This window comes from Xiphophorus maculatus, chromosome 5 (genome assembly GCF_002775205.1).
Source record: "Xiphophorus maculatus strain JP 163 A chromosome 5, X_maculatus-5.0-male, whole genome shotgun sequence".
Classification (NCBI taxonomy): domain Eukaryota; kingdom Metazoa; phylum Chordata; class Actinopteri; order Cyprinodontiformes; family Poeciliidae; genus Xiphophorus; species Xiphophorus maculatus.
Window position 1 is genome coordinate 32,607,861 of NC_036447.1, and position 14,888 is coordinate 32,622,748.

Below are 14,888 nucleotides of genomic sequence, written 5' to 3' on the forward strand. Positions count from 1 at the left end.
TATTTATTTTTTAAACTCAGTATATAATTTCTTTTTATTTTGTGTCTTTTGATGAAAATGCTGCAACACCTACATATAAGTAATGTTAAATCAGATGGGGAAAAAAAATTAAATTAATATTTTATGGTGGTGCTATGACTTTTCCAGGGGGAACTGTAGCACCCCTTAGTGCCCCCCTGGCGCAGCCACTGACAAGGACGTATTAACACCGCCAACACTGTGGGAAGAAGTCGGAGTACACGGAGAGAAACCATTCCTGCAAACTTGCAAATTCTGTGTAGAAAGTCCCTGGGCTGGAGCTGGAACTCTGAATCTTCTTGCTGCAAAGCAACAAAGCTACCAACTGTTCAGGCTCATTTTATGGTATTTATTTTGGTTGAAGCAAATCTGTCTGAAACTGTTAATTTGATATTACATTGACCATCATTTTGATAAGGGTAAACTCAGCTTAGTCAGTACTTATGAATAAATGTACTTATTCTATTCTTATGATCAGAAGACCATTGTTTTACTAAAATTTTCTTATGCTTCCATGCATCTTGTGAATTATAAGGTAGTTGTTTCCTTTTCCTTGTTGACCTTTAAAGTCTGGTAGGTGAAGGACGTGTTGATATTAGGACTGATATGATATGAGCAGCAGCCAATAGCAGAATTACAGCAGGCCTCTGGGAGAGAAGTTAATAAGCAACTGATTGTTGAGTCTGTTAGCAGATAACAAAAGCATTCACACACACGCACCTACACAGAGAGAGAGACACACCCACCTTTTATAAGTCCACTGTCTCACTTTCTTCTGAAAGACGTCCAGTGTCCAGCTTGTCAAACTGGCTAGTCGGTCATGAAGAAGCTGGGGTTGCTGCTGCTCGGAGCGATGCTCTGTCTGTGTGTGTCCGTTGCATCGAACGCACAACTTGACCTGCAGGGAGACACAATGATACCAGAGAAAGAAGGCATTTTGCAGCTTGAAAAGGGGAACTTCAAAAGGGCTCTGAAAAAACACAAGCAGCTGTTGGTGCACTTCTGTAAGTCACACACTGACACGCACAAACACACAGCTGGGTTTAACCTTCAGGGCTGGATAAGTTACACTTGTGTGAAACACCCTTAGAGAAAAAGCTCCTAACATTCATCTTCCCTCTGTGTGTCTGTCAGACACTCCACTGACATCAGAAGGTCATCGTGTTGCAGCTGCATTTGAAGCTGCTGCTGCAGAGCTTCAGGGGTCAGAGGTCAAGCTGGCAGTCATTGATGTGACAAAGGAAAAAGAGTTGGTGAAAAAGCTCCATGTGAGTGGACAGCCCAGCATCAAACTCTACCTCTCTGGAGATGTAACCAACCCGGCTCTCTGCCCTGGTATCTGCCACCATATTTCTGTTACACATTGCCATTTGTGGCTTATGCAACATTTTTGGGCATTTTCTTTAAAAATGAAATAGCTGTAGTTTGGCTTGAGAAATGTCAAACATATTTATTCATTTCAAGTTATCATGAATAAGACATAAAATAATTTTGCCTAAAAAGAATCCATCTAGAGGCCTTGTGACTAATGGCTACTCAGCAGATCCAGTTAATGGTTATACATTAAGAAGGTGAACTTTCACACTAATAACATTAATAAACCCATTTTAAACCGACAGTAAGATGACATTTCAATGCAGTCAAGACGTTACCCTGTAAAACTACTACTAAAGAGAAATATATTTTAAACTAACAGCATAATAACACATTAAAATAACAATGCATAGAAAGAGGTGGTTGTTGTGGTTACAACTATGCTCTAAATCAGTGTTTCCCAAACCTGGTCCTCCAGGCTCAATGCCCTGCATGTTTTAGGCGTTTCCTTGCTGAATCAGGCATATCAAAGGGTTAACCCTAAAAAGTAACTCACTGCAAAACAATATTTTAAGTTGGGTCATATTGTCCATTACTGTCATTATCACAAGTACATCCCTCCCATTAAAACTTATAAAAATACATTTTGCCTAAAAGAAGAAATGCTAATCATATACACAAACTGAGACAGAACAAAGGTCGATCTAATAAAATCAAAGATCCAGTCCCTTCCTTCTGCCTGCAAGAACCAGAGTAGCCGCTGGAGTGCATAAGTAAACAAAAGAGAGAACATTTTCTCAGAGTTTTGAGGGCCAAGTGAAATATAAAAACATGTAAATAATCAAAATCATAAATAATGATTTATGATCACATAAATGTGATCATTTAAAAACAATTTGCAACCCATAAAAATAAATGTTACAAATTAATTAAATGTTATTAAGTACATGTTATGAAGTACAAAATCAATTTGCAAATAATTGATTAATATTCATATTCATTACATGTTAAGCATGTATTTGTATTTTATTATTATTTTATGTGATTATTTTATGTTGTCATTGGCCAGCATTTGAGTTGGGGTGGCATCTTAAACATAAATATAAACTCAATAACTTAGAAATATGAAAAAAAATGATATAAAATAAAAACAAATGGATGAAACATTTGTTCATATTTGTTTCAGATTTGTAACATTTTATATAAAACAAATATTTCAAAAAACTTTTTTTATATAACTTCCCCTAATGAGCTGGTTTCAGACTTGTAGCTCAAAATAGTTCTATTCATTTTCATAGTCAAAAATCTGAATTATGGAAAAGGTTTTATTGTTATTTTTGTCCTTAAGCTTTTTGAAAAAGCCACTATGCTTTTTCTGCTGTCAGTAAATATACTCATTGAAAGTTTTTTAATGAATTATGATGAAGTTCCTCAGAGTTCAGCTTCCATCTTGACTTGGCTGCAAAGGAGGGCGGGGACATCTGCTGATCTCATTGCAGATCTGAGCCAATTAGAGGCCAGTGACGATCTAATAGTGGTTGGTTTCTTCAAGGTAAGCAAACACATTTTTAAATTTCTTCTATCCAAATTTTAATTATTTCCTCAAAATATAAAGCTTTCTCTGTTTGTGTGAAGGAGCTGAACCATGAGTACATTCAGGTGTTTTACGCTGCAGCCATTGACCTCCCTGACATCCGCTTTGCTGTGACGCAGGATGATGAAGTCATCAGCAAATATACTGTCACTCAAGATGTTGTTCTGCTGCTCAAAAAAGTATAGTCATGACAAAAATATATAAACCTGACACATATATAAAAAAACTACAGTAAATATTTGAAAAAGTCGATACCATCTGCACAGAAAAGCTTCATTTTGAATTGATTAGCTGGTTACATTGAAAGAAAATGTGAATAAGTAGTTAGCATAAGAGAGCCATCATGGGTATGGAAATATAAACTCAGCTGGGGAGGCATAACACAAACCCCCAAACTCAGAACTGACTAATGTAATTTCAGATATTCTTTGGCATTTTGAAAACAACACAATAAAATACTAAAAACTTCTGAAATTAAAATTCAAAAAGAAAAAGTTTAATAGAACATGTTTTCATGCACTATTAATTTTTACTTTATTTCTTTTTAGTTTTTTGCACAAATATAAGACTTTCCAATATCAGAGAATGTCACATTAATCTGGGACTTTTTGAGATTCTTCCCAGAATATATTTTATCTCCTAAAATATTTATACTTATACTTAGTTATATATTAGGAAAATATGTTTTCATTTATTTTGTTACATCTATAATGACCTTAGTAAAACAATATAGGTAACAGTCAAGTGATATAAGATTATTGATTCTTTTTCTCAAAAAGCTAGAATGAATGATGAATGAGTTAGCTCATGTTATATATACAGTACAGACCAAAAGTTTGCACACACCTTTTAATTCAATGAGTTTCCTTTATTTTCATGACTATTGACATTGTAGATTCACACTGAAGGCATCAAAACTATGAATAACACATGTGGAAATATGCACTAAACAAAAAAGTGTAAAACAACTGAAAATAGCCCTTATATTCTAGTTTCTTCAAAGTAGCAACCTTTTGCTGTGATTACTGCTTTGCACACACTCTGCATTTTCTTGATGAGCTTCAAGAGGTCGTCACCTGAAATGGTTTTCACTTCATAGGTCAACCTGCCCTGTCAGGTTAATAAGTGGGATTTCTTGCCTTATAAATACTCATGAAAATAAGGAAAACCCATTGAATTAGACAGGTGTGTCCAAACTTTTGGTCTGTACTGTATATATATATATATATATATATATATATATATATATATATATATATATATATATATATATATATATATATATATATATATATATATATGGGGGCGGGGGGGTGTTTTGGGATTCTTTCTATATGTCTATCCTTCCTGCCGTCTAATCTCTGTGTGTACTTCAGTCTCAGCTCATTCAGACGTACACGATGAGGCCAGATACACCTAAAGAGGAGTTGGTTGTTTTCATCTCTGTCTACCAGATGGATCCAGTTACTGAATACAACGGCCAGGTACATTTCAAAGATTTCCAGATACAATAAAAACATAGGAACAAATAGAGTTGTGTGATAAGATGCCTGAAGATTTAGTTTACAGATGGCTCTTTGGTAAGATGTCTGTTGTATTGTATTCCCATGCGTAAAGGATCAAAACCATCATTTACTTCAGTCATGGTTCTGGACTGAAAGTCAGTGGAAAACAGATTTTAGGGTAAAGAAAATTTTGGAAAACCTGCAGAGATCCTTGATATGCACTTAATTTATGGAAACCAAAAGAGAAAGACATTTGAGACTTTGACAAATTTTAAATTAATCAGTGGATTTTCCAGTCTTTTGCTGAGTTGTTTTTCATTTGAACGTGTTAAGAATCTTTTTTTTTTACCCCTCCAGGGGGTCTTTTGTGGGCTTTAGTGTCCCTTATATGAAAGTAGGCTGACAGGAAAGGGGGAAGATATGTGGCAAATATCGCAGGGTCTGGGAGTCAAACCCGCGACGAGGACTCAAGGCCTCCAAACATGGGTCGCGCTATCTCCTACGTCACCACAGCATGCCCCCGTGCTAAGAATCTAAAGCCCCTTTTGCACTGCACCACTGGACCCGGCCCAGCTGATCGTTTTTGCATTAGCACTTCCAGTCCGGTACCACCCCACTCCCTGGAACCACTAGAGCTGTGGTTCCAATTGGGCTGGCCAGACCGGGCCGTTTGGAGTTAGCTGTTGATGGACCTTACCAAGCTGCGCACACAACCGACCACGTGACCGCAAGTCTCACAAACAAAGCTTCGCAGCGCGTTGTTTCTATGTAAACATGACTCGATTAGTGCATCATTTCTACCGGATTTTCACAATATATCAGCTACTACAATGGACAGAGGAACTGGCAAGTTCATGTCATCATCTGGGAAGGAGGAGGTTACTGGTTTCTCAGTCACAAGCTGGCCTTTTCTGCTAAAATAAAATCTTTAGTGTATGTCAGATACAGACACATTGCATATTGATCTGTATAGCTAATGTAAGATGTGTAGCAGACAGGCTTCAAGGTGTAGAAGTTGTATCAGTACTGCCATTATGCTGTACTTAGCTGTGGTAAGCTAAGTAAGAGATTTTCTCTGCAGTAAGGTCAGGGGCCACTTTTCATTGGCTGAACCCCATTCTACGTAGTAGCGCGGCTACAATGTGCATGGCCGTCTCACAAACACACACTTCCTGTTAAAAAAGCTTTGGATTAAACTGTTACTCATGTTAGCCACTCTAGCACCAAGTACAGCTAGTCAATCAACCATCGCTGTGTTCAGGGAAGCGCTGATTAATAATCGAGAAATAAATATCAAGCCTGGAAACTTGATATCGTAACGAACTGAATGTTATGTTTTTAACGTAATCTTTGCTCGTCTTGCGGGGCGCAGGCGGTTGCCACGGTAACAGGTGTGCTTAAACTACAAAGAGAGAGAGAGTAAAAAGGTACTAGTGGTTTTGAGTTGATCACCTGTTCGGGTTATTTTACCTTTGTTTCCCTTTGATGTGGCTCATTACAACCGCTGTAGTTTCTAAACGTTGGACTAATTACCTCGTTCGTTTGTGAGTTTACGTCATTCAAACATCAAATAGAACAAATATATTTCATAAACTTTTAACAAGCAAATGGCTTCTACCACGATAATTATGTGAAATTAAATTAATTATATACCAACTTCAGAAGATTTGCCTTTACCTTTACAGAGCTCTTTGGTTCCTCCTATCAGTCTGTAGCTTCTCATATTTCAGTCATTAAACCAAATGTCAGATCTACCATAACTGACTGACACCTGCTGGCCTCAGGTTTGCAACCAGCTTGTGACTGAGAAACCAGTAACCTCCTCCCAGTGACAGAGTCTCACTGAGGAAGAAACTGCATTAGGTTTTCTATCACTTTAATATTTCTGCTATAACTGATTCGCATATAAAATAAGTCAATAGAGTTTAATTTACAATTTTTATGTCTTCGTGTCATGAGGTAGAGCTCAGCCGGCTGGTGAGAGAAAAAGTAGATCTTGGTCTCAAAATGTTTGGGTACCCTTATGTAGAGGGTGTGTGGGTCTGCCGTTTTCCTCATCGGGCGAAAGCATTTTGCTGTGACGTGCACAATGTTGGAGGCATCGCATGGCTCAAACACCTTGATCTCATCCAAAAAAGATGACATGAACTTGTTAGTTCCTCTGTCTATTGTAGTAGCTGATATATTGTGAAAATCCGGGAGAAATGATGAATTAAGAGTCATGTTTACATAGAAACATCGAGGCTTTGTTTGTGAGACTTGCGGTCACGTGGGTCGGTTGTGGGCGGAGCTTGGTAAGTTTCATGGGCTGCGGGGGCAGGACAAAGATCAGATCTCTGGATCAGAGGAGCACTAGACTTTCTCTATGTCTGTCATTTCAATATGCTGCATCAATAAATTCCCGTCATAATCTATTCTTACCCTAAACTGGGATTACAATTGCCTCTTCAGCCAAAGAGTTTAATGGTAAATGTAAATAACATTTCTCCAGTTGAACCGATCAGAAGTTGGAAAGGTTGTGAACGAGGGGATTTCTGCATCTTGCGTCGCTCCAGCCGGGAAACCCCGCCTGCTGCAGCGGTAGTTTAGTTGGCCGCGAGTCCAGCTCAGAGACGACATTCAGATAAGATTTTTCTTTTTCGTCAAATGTAAAGCTGAGGTAAATGTTTCCCTCAGCTTTCTCGCTCATGAGCGCACACAGAAAAAATGGAACGGGAGACCCAAGAAGAAAACTGTTCTGCAGTCGCTGGGGAGATCACCTGGATAGCTTTAGCAATAATCTATTTACGTGACGTATCCAGCTCAATGCAAAACGACCAGGGCCATAGCGCCAATAGGACCGGATCGAACGGAGCCGGGCTGGGCCAGGCTGGACCCTGCAGTACAAAAAGGGCTTTAGACTGTTGAGTGCATAGATGCTTTCTCTCTCTCATCCTGCAGACAGCCTCACAGATCCTAGGTTCACCTGTGTTAAACCACGCCCTGCTCTTTGTCAACAAAAGCTCTGAGGACTTTAGAGAGATTTTCTCTGCTTTCCACAACGCTGCAGAGGCATTTAGGCTGAAGGTATAAACACACACATACGCACACACACCTATGTACATACACAAGCATAGTATTACTGTCTTTCTGCCATCACAAGGACTTTCCATTAATCCCTGAACCCAATTTATGGGGTCCATGCTTTGAACCCCATAAATAATCAATCCTCACGACATAGTAATTGTTGGAAAAATTGTATGGGGGAATTTTTCTGCCATAAGTTGAGAGCACACATTTTCAGTCTGAAATCAGGACTTCATGTCTGTCTTTTCAAAACGTGTACTCAAAACATCTGCTCTCTTTCAAATATTCACTGTACTTTCTCAAACCTTTCTCCTTGTGCTCAAAACTTGTCTCTGCTTGAATCAAATCTCCACTTGCAAACCTCTCTGCTCGCCCTTGAAACAAAAAAGTACCATCACCTTGCAACTTCTCAGCCAATAGAATGATTGAGTGAGTGTTATACTGGGTGCATTTGTTTCCTCCTTGTGGGTGTACCTGGGTGGCTACTAATTATTCACTAGCAGTGCACTACTGATTGATTGCAAACAGCCTAGTGAGGAGTTTGTTCACCCAACCAAAGATTTTAATGTAAACATTACATTTACATCCAAGAAAATGGATCCACAGAACCAACCATGTTACAACTTAGTCACCTTATGATGTGACAATTGTGGTACGTACTTTTACTGTAGTTACATTAGTACTTCAGGACATATAAACATTTTTTGAAACTTTTATGAAGATCTTTTTACATATATATAAAAATAATACTTAAAACTGCAGCAATGCAAGTAAATGTAATTTCTTGCTCTCACATCTGCTAAACCTTTAACCACTACCAGTCTTGTCCATTTTCTATCTAGTTGTTTGAATATAGCTGAGTATAAAACAAAAAGGTGTTCTCCAATGTCTCACAGTAACACTGACATAGATACTAGATACTAAATGACACACCTGCAATTTGTTATGCTGGATTTTATGTAGGGCTATTAGAGTAAATAAGTCAGAATACAAATGCTTACTACTTAAATTTGTAATTTAATATATAAATTAACCTTGTATCATTTTCCTTCCATTTCAAATCCCATTTATATGTTAGTTCATCATCTAAAATCCCAATAAGTTCTTTGAAGTTCTTTGGTTCTAATGTGAAAACATTACAATTTTAGTTACATTTTTAGTTAAAGGAAGCCACTAGTTATTTTTTTAAACTCTACTTTCTCTTTTCAGGGTCTACATTTAATTTTGAAATGCAGTATGCTGCTTAAGTCTATTCTGGACTCAATTCTCATTTCTGACAAGCTGGACCTTTTTATAATCATTCTTTACCTGTCAGGTCCGAAGTTGTTTTGAGTTGTTTTGGGGTTTTGATTTCATTTTAGTTTCATATTATTCTGTGTTTCTTAATCTCTTTCTTCTATTAGATTAGCTTTGCTTCTGTTTTACCATAGTTCAGAGCTGAGTTACTTTAGCTCTATTATGTTCCTTATGACTAATTATTTGTTAGTGTTAGATTCATTTACCGAGTTACCCAGTTTGTGTACTCTCCCTAGCCCCCTGTACCTGCCTTCTGCTCTCTCCCCATATACCTCCAGCCTGTTTCTAATCAGTCATCTGTTCCTTGTTGATTAATCAAGCTCACCAATATATATACATTCATATATTTCATTCAGGCCCAATACTTGCGCTGCAACCTTTTGAAGTGTACACTCAGTCCAAGTGAATAAGGGTTCAGGTGTACAGGTTACAAGCGCGCAGAAATTTGATAATTGCCACAGTATGCTCTGTGTTGCAACTTCAACATCCAAAATGCCGGACTGGTCACTGTTCAGACATTTGTGCTGCTAAAAAGTACAACTACAACAAAAAAAGTTATTTTAAATGTACAGTATAGGTATTTTTGCTTACCAAAGTCATTGCAGGGGATATGTGTCCAAATGTTTTTTGTTACAACTTGTTGAATACAGGGCAAAATTAGATATTATTCACACATGTTCAGTAGAGAGAAACAATAATTACATTACTACTTTACATTTGAAAACTGATTTTTTTGTGACAGACACAACTTGCTCTGTGAACACTGCCATATTTCCAATGGCAACTTTTTATCAGATGATGATTTTGTAAAAAAAATAAATAAATAAATAAAATGTACTAACATTCAATTTAACTGTCTTAAAGGTTAAATAAGACTGTTAAAGACTATTGAAGACATGATTACATATTCAGCTGTTACTCAAAAAACCACCTCAGTATGAATGGCTGTGACTTTGTACACAAGATTTAACAAGATATTCATAAGCAACACTGACACCAATTTGATGATTTGTCTAAAGAAAATAAGAGCTAAATACCTTTCTTTTTACTTCCACAAAAAAAGAAAGAAATTAATTTCAAATTTTTGTTAGAAATTTTCCCTTTAATGGCTTTCTGTAAGAGAAATGTAATATAAATATAAATTCCTGTGTGTTTTGTGACATATTTGGACAACCCAATTTTTTCAATTGGAACTTCTTTAATGCTTTTAGAAAGAGTTTTAAAACTGGGCTTTGTACAAGAAATCTGTTCTGTTTTTAATAGTTAATATAATAAAATTTGGTGTAAGAGGGGATGAAGTGTTAAATTATGATATTAATGACTTCATCATCTGGCTAAGTTTTTATTCACAAATGCCCTTTTCTAAAAGTCACCTAAATTTCAAAAATTTTCAAGGTGAAATAATTCTATTTAAGGAAGTGCTTAAACACTGCATCATCACAAAAGCTCAATCTTTATACCAATATGTTGATAGCTTAATTTAAGTTTTCAAATTCCTCTTGCATTTGTAAATTTTTTTGTTTTACTTTCCTCACAGTTGTGACTATTTTATTTATTCTTTTTTCTTCTCAGTTTATCTTATCAAACTTTTTTGTTGCCAATGTGTGCCTTTTTTATTATTCAGATCTGATTGATAGGTGATCATCTTTTGGTGATTTTCACATCTGAAGCTCCTGATTTTGGCATATTCACCATCAAACTCGTTTCTGTCATTAAGCGGGAACAGAACAGTCTACTCCAGATCTTATCTGGTCCACATTTCAAACCATTCATCATAAAGTGCTCAGTTGGTCTCCTGAGCCTTGAAAGTGGGCTTTCATGTGTTTTTCCCCAGATCCTGTTCGTCTTGGTGAACGTGGATGAACATCGTAACGGCAGACTCATGGAGTACTTCCGGGTTCGGCACTTTGATGCTCCTCACATCCGATTGGTAAATCTGACAGATCAAATAACCTATCAAATGCTGTCTGAAACTTTGGATGTAGAGAGCATAAAACAATTCTGCCAGTCCTACCTCGAAGGAAAGGCTAAGGTAAATCACACTCAGATATGCATTTTGGCATGAAGCTATGTGCCTTGATTGTTACATGTTTATGTGCTTTAAACAGCCCAAGTTGATGAGTGAGCCTATTCCTGAAAGATGGGATCAGAAACCCGTTAAGGAGCTGGTAGGAATGACTCTGGAGAAAGTAGCCTTCAACCCCAACAAGACTGTTTTTGTCTTGTTTTGTAAGTAAACTTTACTCACAGCTGAGTGTAATCTTTATTAATAATTTTAATGTTAAGTAAAACTTTTCCTGTACTAGCTCAGTTTGAATAAATCTTCAGAGCAGCTCCTACATGAAAATGGTCAGAAATTTTTGTCTTACTAAAAAAAAGTACATACTTGGACTTATTGTATTGTCGTTGCACAAAGACACAATAATGAAATTGGCAACAAAATGTCATCACTTGGTTACTGGAATTTACAGTGTGCCGACAAACATATAAATATACAAAAAATAATATATTGCTAAATACACATAACTTAGCATTTTCAGACAGTCTTGGTGGGGGGATTATTGGTGTTGAAAAACCTGATAGCCAACGGGAGGCAACTAGTAACACTTTAGTTCAGTACTTCTCAAATAGTGGGGCACTCCCACCGGGGAGTGTGGTAAAGTGTGAGGGGGTCGCGAGAAGCAGGACTTTATATATAATAGCCTAGCAAATATAGCCTAGCCTAGCCTATATTTCATATATATATATATATATATATATATATATATATATATATATATATATATATATATATATATATATAATGTGCAGTCCTTGGCACAGCCAAGATCCTGCGCAGAACCCTCAAGCTCCCAGGCCTCTGGTAGAGAACCCGAGCTCAGAGGAAAAGAACCACCCGCGGTGGGTGAGAAGGGAATTTTTTTTTTTTATATATACTGTATATATATATAGCTATATTGGCTAGCCAAAATAATAGCCACAGACTTCCTTTTTAGCACTTCCGCATTTTTTCGCCACATACAACACTTCCAGTGCGCAGGAAACAACATGTTAGCAATGGCTCCTCTGTCGCTGCAGGACTATTAATGATGCTTATAGAATTACTGTATTCAGATGTTCTTAAACGCTCCAACAACGACAAAGGATTTAAACTGGATCTGTCAAGCTTCATAAAAACTTCAAAGGTAAGTCAATAAATCGTTTATGTGTTCACCATAATGCCTCATATATGTCTGACGTAGCGAACAGGGACAATCTTACAAAGATGTTATGTAAACGTTAAGTGTTTAGATTATCTATGATGTGATGTTGGGCGCTATGTATATATATCTATATACAGTATTTGCTTATATAGATATATATATTTATATACATATAGATATGTACATAGTGCCCAACAAGTAGCTATCAGTCGAAGCTGAAGATAGCTTCCGAATGTAGCTTCTCATTCAGAAAATAGCTAAAGGGCAATTATACTTAATTTTTGACTATCTTGAGGATTTTAATGTGTTATACTTTAAAAACTACAACACCTAGATATTTCAAACCTATATAGAATATTCTGTACTAATAGCAGAATAAATAAAACATTTGTGAAACATTCTAATTGATTTGTGAAATTTGTAAAACGTCAATAATAAATTTCAGAATGTTTTTTGCATCTGGAATGCATTAGATTTGAATTATCTAATTGGCATTATTATTTGTTATTTTAACTTTCTGTTTTCTTTTTTTCATCTTTATTATAGCTGGAGTTGGACAGGAATTCTGTTTGGTGGCTTCCTGGAGGGAGGCATCGGCTGAGCTAATGCTGCCAACAACTAACTTTTTTCTTTGTTCATGCTTAGCTGATAAACAATCCTCCGGTCACTAGGTGGCAACAGTGTTCAAACTAATCAACAGGCTGCCTGTTCAAGCCAGTAGAAGTAGCTATACGCAGCAATGTTGTAAACGGAGCAGAGGGGGGAAGAAAACGGAGCGAAGGATACAAGCGCGGATGTTTTTGAAATATAGATACCGTCATAGAGGAGAGATGGAGTTTGACAGTGGAAAGAAAAATGGCAGCAGAGTATGACGGAGTTATGGCCAGGCTAATCTCTTAGTTTTTGTTTTTGGGCATGTGCACCGACTGATGGCACCCTTTGAATTTCGTTGTCCTTGCGACAATGACAATAAAGATTTATCTTATCTTATCTTATCTTTAAGAGATTAAGGCTAAGAGATTAGCCTTACTCTAATAAAATAAATTTATTGCATTAATACAATAAATTGCATTTATTTTCAAATACAAGAATACAGTCATAATACGAGAACCAAGTCGTATTAACAGAATAATTTAAATATTGGCAGAGTAAAGGCGCAACGTTGCCGGAAGAAAGTCGTTAATTTGCTTGTGATGTGCTAAAACATTTAGTATTTACTCATTTGTTAAACCAATACCAATTACAACCTTACAAGACCCTCTGTATTTCGCAATTTAGCGCAGTATGGTGAAAAGTTATAAAATTGCGACTTTTATCTCGTCCAACTTTACTTGTATTTTAAACACAAATCAAAAACACAGAGCCCGGCCCTAATACTCCATCATAAGCAAGAAATATAGCTCACAGAAAAAGGCCAGGAAAAAGAGGTGTGCATAAGACTGACATGACACTGTCAAACATGACATAACACCTGTCATAAACATGAAGATGTCTTCTTGAATAACATTAACTTCCAGCAAGCTACCATTAGCTTGAATTGCTGAAAGCTAACTTTACCAAGAATGAGAAATGTAAAATATAGTCAGTGTTTTTTCTCAAAGAAATTTTATTTAAAGTTAATGAGATGCATATACACCTCATATGTCTATTAGGTGATCTACTTCTGCTTCTTTTCACACAGGAAGTCTGGTTGACCGTTGTAACTTGTGTTAGGTACACTATATTGCCAAAAGTATTCACTCGCCTGCCATGACTCATATGAGCTTAAGTGACATCCCATTCCTAAGCTATAGGGTTCAATATGATGCTGGTCCACCTTTGCAGCTAGAGCAGCTTCAACTCTTCTGGGAAGGCTGTCTACAAGGTTTAAGAGTGTGTTTATGGAGATTTTTGACCATTCTTCCAAGCCCAGCTCCTGAAAAACAACCCCACACAATAATCCCCCCTCCACCAAACTTTACCCTTGGTACAATGCAGTCAGACTTATACCGTTCTCCTGGCAACTGCCAAACCTAGACTCGCCCATCAGATTGCCAGATGGAGAAGCGCAATTCGTCACTCCAGAGAACGCACCTGCACTGCTTTAGAGTCCAGTAGCAGCGTGCTTTACACCACTGCATCCGAAGCTTTGCATTGAATGCAGCTGGTCCACCATGGAAGCCCATTCCATGAAGTTCTCTGCGCACTGTTCTTGAGCTAATCTGAAGGCGTCATGAAGTTACGAGGTCTGTAGTGTACTTTGTGGCTTAATTCCGTTTGTTGCAATGGAAGTGCTTGTTTCAGCCAAGCACTTCCATTTTCTTATAATACAGCTGACAGTTGACTGTGTGGAATATTTAAGATCGAGGAAATTTCACCTGTGGATTTGTTGCACAGGTGGCATCCTAACACAGTTCCATGCTGGAATTCACCAAGCTCCTGAGATTGAGCCAATCTTTCACACATTTGTAAAAACAGTTTTCATGCCTAGGTGCTTTATTTATACATTTGTGGCCTTGGAACTGATTGGAACACCTGATTTCGATAATTTGGATGGGCGAGCAAATACTTTTGGCATTATAGTGTACGTTCACAAGATGAAGACTTCTTCATATTTTTGGCAGACTGCAAAGTGGATACACTGCCTCTCATTAGTGGAGCTAGCACATTGCCCTACTCAAAGCCTTAAATAATGTAATGTTTCAAATGCAAAATGTATTACTGCTTTGAAGACATCTTACTGGAATATTGTAGGATTAATTAAATGAAGAAAGTTAAGATTAACAACAAATGACAGAGTAATGTAATATTAACCCATAAAGCTACATAACTTTTCAAAGTCCAATGTGTTCCAGTGTGTAAGGGAAAATATTAATGACACAATTATGATGGTCTCATGACTGTCACAGTTAA

General features: G+C 37.0%; 1 protein-coding gene across 1 annotated transcript in view; it reads left to right on the forward strand.

Moving 5' to 3' along the window:
• Nucleotides 1–742: 742 nt before the first annotated feature.
• LOC102223069 (protein disulfide-isomerase-like) overlaps nucleotides 743–14,888 on the forward strand; it is a 30,756-nt gene continuing 16,610 nt past the window's right edge. Inside the window, exons 1-8 of the mRNA XM_014473940.2 lie at nucleotides 743–1,022; nucleotides 1,153–1,353; nucleotides 2,760–2,884; nucleotides 2,968–3,105; nucleotides 4,303–4,410; nucleotides 7,372–7,497; nucleotides 10,628–10,825; nucleotides 10,902–11,022. Of these exons, the coding sequence (XP_014329426.1) occupies nucleotides 839–1,022; nucleotides 1,153–1,353; nucleotides 2,760–2,884; nucleotides 2,968–3,105; nucleotides 4,303–4,410; nucleotides 7,372–7,497; nucleotides 10,628–10,825; nucleotides 10,902–11,022 (1,201 nt within the window). The 5' untranslated portion in view covers nucleotides 743–838. The remainder of the gene's footprint in view (nucleotides 1,023–1,152; nucleotides 1,354–2,759; nucleotides 2,885–2,967; nucleotides 3,106–4,302; nucleotides 4,411–7,371; nucleotides 7,498–10,627; nucleotides 10,826–10,901; nucleotides 11,023–14,888) is intronic.